Source organism: Micromesistius poutassou (assembly GCF_964030765.1).
Source record: "Micromesistius poutassou genome assembly, chromosome: 8".
In the NCBI taxonomy this organism is placed as follows: domain Eukaryota; kingdom Metazoa; phylum Chordata; class Actinopteri; order Gadiformes; family Gadidae; genus Micromesistius; species Micromesistius poutassou.
The window spans coordinates 5,761,510-5,769,766 of NC_140278.1; the positions used below are offsets into that span (position 1 = coordinate 5,761,510).

At 47.5% G+C, this 8,257-nt stretch overlaps 1 protein-coding gene across 2 annotated transcripts in view; it reads right to left on the minus strand.

The window, feature by feature from the left end:
* Positions 1-2,768: 2,768 nt before the first annotated feature.
* The window catches only part of cndp1 (carnosine dipeptidase 1), an 8,920-nt gene continuing 3,431 nt past the window's right edge, over positions 2,769-8,257 (minus strand). The window contains exons 6-12 of one of the 2 annotated variants that reach the window (XM_084471536.1): positions 7,861-8,058; positions 7,265-7,349; positions 6,610-6,770; positions 5,891-6,055; positions 5,210-5,351; positions 4,382-4,529; positions 2,769-3,180 (exon numbers count right to left, since the gene is read on the minus strand). In XM_084471536.1, the coding sequence (XP_084327662.1) occupies positions 3,102-3,180; positions 4,382-4,529; positions 5,210-5,351; positions 5,891-6,055; positions 6,610-6,770; positions 7,265-7,349; positions 7,861-8,058 (978 nt within the window). In that variant the 3' untranslated portion in view covers positions 2,769-3,101. The remainder of the gene's footprint in view (positions 3,181-4,381; positions 4,530-5,209; positions 5,352-5,890; positions 6,056-6,609; positions 6,771-7,264; positions 7,350-7,860; positions 8,059-8,257) is intronic. The other variant, XM_084471535.1, reaches the window with a different exon arrangement.

An 8,257-nucleotide genomic window follows, 5' to 3' on the forward strand; every position in this document is an offset into this window, starting at 1 on the left:
ATAAATAACCAGGTAGGTTTTCAATCGTCACTATTTCAGATAGTGGGGCTTAAAACAAATCTCCCGTCCTCACCTTGTGTGAATAAGCTCCTCTTTATGCCAGTCGTTCTCCCGCACAGAGGGCGTTTAGTAAGCAAAACGTTAGGAATAGGATCAATGGAATATGACGATGGCAGCAAAGGAATAGGGGAGAGAAGAAAAGTGCTCGATGGTAAAAGAAAAAGAGAGCGTCACACAGCGCCCACGCCAATCAGCGCATGGATTGGCGGGCGAGGGGCGGAAGAGAGACGGGCCGCTGCGTTGGACGCGGTATATAGGGGAAGCTGGATAAAAGCGGTATAATGAGGCTGAAATGGTTCCCTCAGAGGTGTCCTGTGTAGGACGTGAGCCCGGTGGGAGAAACCACGCCATGGACGATGGCGGCTGATTTCCTTTGGTAATGAAACAAAGAGGGAATTGGACATGAAACGGAGGGGGCGGGGGGGGGGGTTAAGGTGAATCAGCACTATGCCTCTCCCAGCCGTTTTCCCTGCCCCTACGGGACCCGACCGCGGACATGATATAAAGAGGAGATGGATCGGTCTCCCTTGACTGGGAATTGTTTACACGTGTGTTACGTGTGTGAAGGATGCTCCCATGGCACGCACACACGCGCACACACACACCCACACAGGCATGCATGCACGCACACACACACACACACACACACACACACACATGTACACACACACACGCACAGACACACAGACCCAAATGAAACCCCTCTTGACCCTGGATTGAGTCAAGATGTAGTCAAGCGCCTCACTGCTCTTCATTCCCACCCACCCTCCGCACCCTCCTTGTGTCTGTGTGTGTGTTGCCTTCCCCTTTCCTTCCCTCCCCGGGTGAAGTGTGTCTGCCTATTACGCGCGCCGACATCCTTTGTGTGAAGGACAGAGGCGGACACTCCAACGGGGCCTTGCACGGGGGCCCCCCCTTCAGAGCCCCGGTGAAGAGAACGGCAGCCGGCACAGTGGCCCTCATGTGGGCTCTGTGGCGCTCACACCTCTCAGAAAGGCCAGCGCGGCCGATGGTAATGAATTAGTGAGCGGGGGGGGGGGGGGGGACTGGGCGCGTTGCGGCGAGCGTCGCGGTGGGACCGCCTGTGCGAGAATTAGGGCACTGCGCCGTAGGTGGGCGGAAGGAGGAGAGGGAGGCTGATTAAACGGGTCAAAGTTGGGCACGTTCGCCGCGCGGAAACGGCACGCGCACGGACTTGCACTTATACGCACACACGGTTTAGCAATGAAACGTTGCAATAAACGGATAGTGTGTGTGTGTGTGGGAGTTTGTTTGCCAAGTATGTATTATCGGAATATTAAATAGGATTAAACGTGTACTACTTGCAAGACAAGTTCCTCATGATATCTATCCATCTGAGATGTAGGCTAGGCCTAAATATGCAGTGCAGCATGTCTTTGTGTGCGCAAGTGTGTGACTAATGAAGCTAATGAGCCTAAAGGTTTGTTTTTAATCTAATATCTCGTAACTGTGCTGTTGTACTGTACAGCTGTCTTTCCAACATTACACCATTATATTTTCAATTCACCCTATGTTTGTCCTCCCTTTAAATGTAAAAAAGGCAAGAGATAAATTTATATGTTTACCTTGTTTCAATCATCAATGTCACAATAATCAAACAACAGCCTACGTTTTTATCCTCTGCCTTTCCCTTTTTGATCTTCTTTTCAAATACACGAAACAAATAGCTGTCATGTGGAAAACCACAGGCAAGCAAAGTGAACATTTATGTACTAGCCTACATACGTTTCGTGACATGACTTGAGTACTCGCCTTTCTGAGCTAGCCTACTTTTAGTGATTAAGACGTGCCACTGTGTGAAATCCAAGTTATTCTTGGCACCGTTTTGACCCTGCCCTTGATACCAAAATGCCCTATAAATAGACAACCAAATAGACATGCGTGTTGTAATACGCCGAGCATTGTGTCATTCATGTTCCGTTTCATTCTGTTAATAAAAATCGACAATTAAAAAAGTTTTTCTATTTCAAACGACCTGTGTTCTTCCGTCTCTTGTCTTTTAATTTGCAGGCATCAAAGGGACGCCGTCGAAGAGCGTCTACCTGGAAAAGACGCTGAAGACTCGACCGTCATGCGAGGAGTTCGGGTACGCACTGCCCCCTGGTGGAGGAACACGGTATTACAACGTAGTACAGCCCTGCCCATTTAATATCGCTCCCTAAATAAGTGCGGTAAGTGCGGTTCTGAGTGGAGTAAAGGCCTGCCTACCCCCACCTGTTCTACAAAGAGAGACTCGCTGGGAAACGCGGGGAGACCGAGCATGTCACCCTGGGTGAGGAGGGTCAGCTGGTGTTGTGAATCAGGCCGCTGAAGAGACACGTACGGCTTTTTCACAACGCCAGGGTCCCTCTCTGCCACTCACGGCTAATGAAACTCTACACACGTACTTTGATAGTCTGTTTTCAGATTAGAATATGGTGTAGATATTGGATTATGTATTATAAATTATGGGATATTTCCTTTGACCACATTCATCTTGTTGATTTTATTAATAGTTGTGTTTAATAGTTAATAAAAAAAAAAGATATCCATTATTTTTATTAATTATTAGACAATCACATTTGTAGGATTATTGCTTCCTATGTAACAATTTTTGCAAACCAACAGTGGAGATCTTTTTTAAATGCACTCTTGGTCAAATGTAAACTGTTATTTTAACGAAATAAATCAATAAACATGACGTCAAATGATTTTTTGTTGCATTTTGCATTTAATTGCCACAAACACATACAGTGCTTTAAGAAAATCGAAGGACGATAAACCAACATCAGCAAATAATGATTACCCAACGCACCTCCCCATCCAGATGAACGTAATCTGGATGAGGATAAGCTGCACCTTTTGATAAAATGGAATAAAGTATTGCATAAGAAGTAGAAAATGAATAGATAGACTGATTGATAGATATATAGATACATGAATATATTGATCTATTGATAGATAGATAGACAGAGACAGATAGACAGGGAGCTGAGGGTCTTGATACTGTCGTTTTAGCCAAGACAAGCCGTGGAGAACAGTCACACTCGGCTGGTCTGAATCTGGGAGACTTCATGGAGGTAGGCGATGAACAGCTTGGTGCCCTCCAGGTAGTTGTACCTGGAGAGGGCCGGGGAGACAGAGAGAGGGGGTGAGGATCACGGTCCAATGAGCCTTCAAAGTAAAAGCACTGTGTGGTATCTAATGTTTAGTATGCACCGCAGGGACATTCTGGACATTGGGTCCACGACGTTTTGAAAATGGAAATGGAAAAATGATATAAGAAATTCAATAAAATTCATAAAATAATGGATATGATTATTTAATCGTTATGCATGTTTTTTTCGCTTTGTTTTACTGTTCTGTGGTGGATTCTCCCAATACATATTTGACAGAAAGACGTGGATGCGGTGGGGAGGAATACACTGTTGATCAAGCCGTAGCTTAGTCGGCTATCTACATGTCACATGGATACGGCAAACAAAACCATCACTCAGCCACTGTATGTCTAGCTCTCCCTCGGAGGGCCTCCATGACTAAGTGTGTTCAGAGTCATCAGCGCTTGTTTACCCAAGCCGATCACATCAATGCTCAGCTTTTCGTTGACTATTTCTATTCCAGGCTCTATAGTCGGGTCTCTCTCTCTTCTGCTCTACCAATCATAGTTACAGTCTCTGGTTAAAGTCTCTCGTTACAGTCTTACAGACTGTCTAGGTCCACGGTCCTGCCTGCAGCGTCACACCCACCACCACCACCACCACACATCACCCATCAGCAACTCTAATGTCGGGTTTGATTGATTTCGTTCGTCATTTCAGTTGTTAATCCGCCCCAAACCCACTCGTCTTTCCTTAGACTTTTTGTTGGGTGGGGTTTGTCTTGTAAATGGTATTATTATGATGTGACCGACATATTCTTCACTTATGTTCCCTCTCCCTTGTCCGTGAAAAACGAGACAGGTTCTCTCTCAATAAAGCTTCTGTACCGTAACCCCACCTCATTCCTTCACAGCTTGACTGCGTTTAATAGACAGTAAAAATAAAAATAAAAGAAAAACCTGGGTGATTAAGACACAGCTACTATAATATATCTTTACATATTTCCCATTTTGACATTGTAATGCCTGAGGGATTTCCATATTTCTAGATGTTGTACTTTATGTATACTCTCAATGATAATTATATCAGAGACTAATATGAACAGAATTGGTCTGTGTTGAGTGGAGTGATGGTGAGCATGTGTCACAACGTCCCTGGGGAAGAATCAAGCAATCCGAACGAGAGTGAGCCAGGGGGTGAAGGGAGGCCCCGGGGGTCGTCACCTGCTGATCTTCTCGTTCTGGGAGTGCATGCCGTCGTCGAAGCCTCCGATGGGCATCATGATGATGCCCTTCCCCGTCACGTCCTGGAAGGTCCTGGCCACGGGGATGGTCCCGCCCTCGCGGATCATGTCGGGCTCCACGTTGAACACTGGAGCCACGCAGGACGGTTTCAGGACGTTTATCAGGGTGACGGAGATCATCAACAGACAAATGATCTGATTCAAAGTGGGACTCATCTGACACGTGACCATGTTGAATCGTGCGGCTTTGAAACATGCATATACTCGCAGATGAATATTTGCATATTATATTATTTACCTCATAGCATTATTGCCCAAGTCATATTTTAGCCAAATTGTGATATCTAACCTTACTCTACTCTCCTAACGCTGCTGATTCACTGTGCCTCATTGGCTATATCCTAAGCCAATCAGAGTGCTTTTTACACTCCATAATCAGTATCTGCCTAAGTCATCTATTCGACTTAGGCATTTTTGACGCTAAGTACAAGATGAACCTTAAATATGACTTTTATGCTATGAGGCTAACGATATATGGGGGTGTGTGTCTGTATAGTCGAAATGCATGTCTGGGTTTTTAACAGTTTCCCTTTTATCATCCTTGAATAAAGTCAGCATAGTGCTGCTGCTGATGGAGTCGTGAAACAGCGAGTCTGTCTCCAGCCATACACCGCGGTGGTACTTTGCAGCACACCTCCGTGCTCCTACTGATTACCCGATGCACACTGTGCATGCCAGTGAGGCCCTAGCCGGGGCTACTTTCCGCCGTCTTCCAGCCCGCCGCGGGAGACGAGTAGCGGAAGCATACCTCTCTTGACAGCCTTCCTCCCAGCTTGGTAGAGCACATGCTGGGTGTTGGCCAGCCACGGCTTGGCTCCGATAACCATGGTCACCTTCAGCTTGTTGGGGCTCTTTCTCCGGGCGAACGCCGCCTCCAGGTACTCCGTCACCTGCAGCGACGCGGCGGTACAATGAGGAATGATTGCGTTGTGGGAGGGTTTGCAGGTAAGTGGCTCCTCCCCGGTAGGCCGGGGAGTTTTGAAAGACTTGAGGTCAGGCGAGGTGTGCTGAGAAATCGTTTTTGGAGGGATTTCAAACATTCAGCTGGTATGCAAAGATATATCGAAATTGGTTTCTGTTGACTATATATATATATATATATATATATATATATATATATACATATATATATATATTTTTTTTTAATAATATAATAAGTGGATTTGCTCTAATGTTGATAAAGTTAATATGTCCACATAATGCATAAGTTCCTGCTCCATAAAAAAAAAAAGTATACTAAAAGGTATACTATATATTTGACATAATTTGACATGACTTAAGGTATACTATATATATTTGACAAATAAGGCAATTGCCTGTGATCCGTGTGATACTTTTTTGACAGTCTGCTGTGTTGGCTCATTGGCTCACATATACGATGTCCCAGTAATAACGTGTGTGTTATTACTGTTGGCTGTTGGGTACTAACCTGCTTTTTGACGACCTCCGGGTCCATGCTGGGGACCTGTCTGATGGAGAACTTTGCGTTGACTTTGGCGGGGATCACGGTCTTGGTGCCAGGGGCCGAGAAGGCTCCCTCGATGCCGTGGATGGAGACTGTGGGGTAGCGCCACATGTGGGCCAGGAGGTCTACCTGCACGCACAGGGGGAGGGGAATGAACCAATACAGAAATTAACCAAAATGAACTGAAGCAACAAACGACAGAAAGCGACAGACAGGCAGGCAAGCAGATAGGAAGGGGAATACATAGAGTGAGTGATAGATATTGATACATAAATGGTCAATGGTCCTCATTTATGGAGTTCTTTTATAGTACCAAAGCGCTTTACAGTGTTGACTGACATTCACCCATTCATGCACACATTCAAACAGAGAGTCAACCACAGCCAGCGCGTCAGGAGCAATTAGGGTGAGGCGTCTTGCTCAGGGACACCACGACCCTCAGCTAGGAGGAGCCAGTGATCGAACCAGCAACCTTGCGGTTACCAGCCAACCCGCTCTACCTCGTGATCTAATGAGATAGCGAGAGAGAGAGAGAGATATAGCAAGAGATAGTGAGTTGGAGAGAGATCACAATTGACAGAGAGAACAAGAGCAAAAAAAAGAAAGCGCTAAAACAACCAAAAACCTAAAATACCCACTTAGCTTAAACAAAACACCATACCCTACCACACCCTTCGTCTCACCTTATTGTTGTACATGAGCTCGGTGACCCCCAGCTTGTTCTTGTAGTTCTCCATATCAAACTCAATGTCCTGGTAGGTCTTCCACTCCTCGTCTGTGAGCGGGTCCACCGCCTCCCGGATGCCAGGGATCAGAATCTTACCGCTGGGGCTGATCAGCGTGTCTACACCCCAGGGAACCACACAACGAGGCATCAGCACACATCAGCACAGGGGACATCCCCCCCCTGTCTCTTCCCCCCCCCTCGATCCACCCAGGGCTGGGGCATGGGCCGATGACGTAGGTGGAGTCGGAGTGTGTCTTAGTAAATGGTAAATGGACTGCATTTATATAGCGCATTTTCTGTAACCAGTGGCTACCCAAAGCGCTTTACAATATTGCCTTGACATTCACCCATTCATACACACATTCTCACACCGACGGCAGCGTCAGCCACGCAAGGCGACAGCCAGCACGTTGGGAGCAGTTAGGTTTAAGTGCCTTGCTCAGGGACACCTCGACACTCTAGGAGTGTCGAGCTAGGAGGAGCCCGGGGATCGAACCACCAACCTTGCGGTTTCCAGCCAACCCGCTCTACCCCCTGAGCAAATGTCTCAGTCTGCATTAGCAGCAAAGGTTTGCGTGACTTGGCAGGGAGACAGACGGCGCAACGCTCACCCAGAATGCCGATCAGGTCGGTCATGGGCTCGATGACGGTGCCTCCGTACACCCCGGAGTGGAGGTCCTGCTTGGGCCCCTCGATCTGCAATCACACACCGCGAGTCGAGACGTCTGTCTGTCTGTCTCAGGTCTAACTGTGGCACTCTGTTAGACGCTGATCCAATCAGCGTCAGTAAAGTGATATCTTATCTTGGTTCAACACAGTGTGAGGACCGCGGAATGTCTGATCGGTAGAGGGGTCGCACAACCTGTGTGTATGTGTGTGTGTGTGTGTGTGTGTGTGTGTGTGTGTGTGTGTGTGTGTGTGTGTGTGTGTGTGTGTGAGTGTGTACTTGTGTGCCTGCCTGCATTGTCTGTGTCTGTGCCCAGAAATTGAAATGACATGAAAACCAAGAGAATTGTGAGATTAGGTGCTATTGCCAAAAGTATTGTATTATTATTATTATTATTATTATTATGATTGTATTATGGTGTTACTATTTTAAACTTGATCAAATCTTAGACAACCCCCCTCTCCAAAATCTCTCCTCCATCATTAGAACATGAATCCTTCTGAATCCCAGTGGGGGGGACGGGGGGGGACGGGGGTCTACCTCAGCAGAGAAGTAGCAGTTGCCCCTGGTGCCGTAGGTGAGGGCGGGCCGCAGGCTGAGCCAGCCGCAGTCGGAGATGATGATGTAGTCCACGTCCAGCAGGAAGGTGTCGCGCTGGGCCATCACCATGGCGTCCAGCCCGTTGGAGCCCGTCTCCTCCATGCCCTCGATGATGAACTTCACGTTCACCGGCAGCTCCTGCGGGATGAGAAGGACAGCGGTTGGTGGAGGGGGAGGGGGGGGGGGGGGGGAGAGAGGGGGGTGAAATCACATCACCAAGGAGACGGATTGACCGGTGAGCCTGCCCTGTGGTGGCTGTTATACAACAGCACAGCGGGCTGTGCTCTCTTTCGCTCTCTTTCGCTGTCTCTTGCTCTCTCACTCTCGCTCTCTCTTG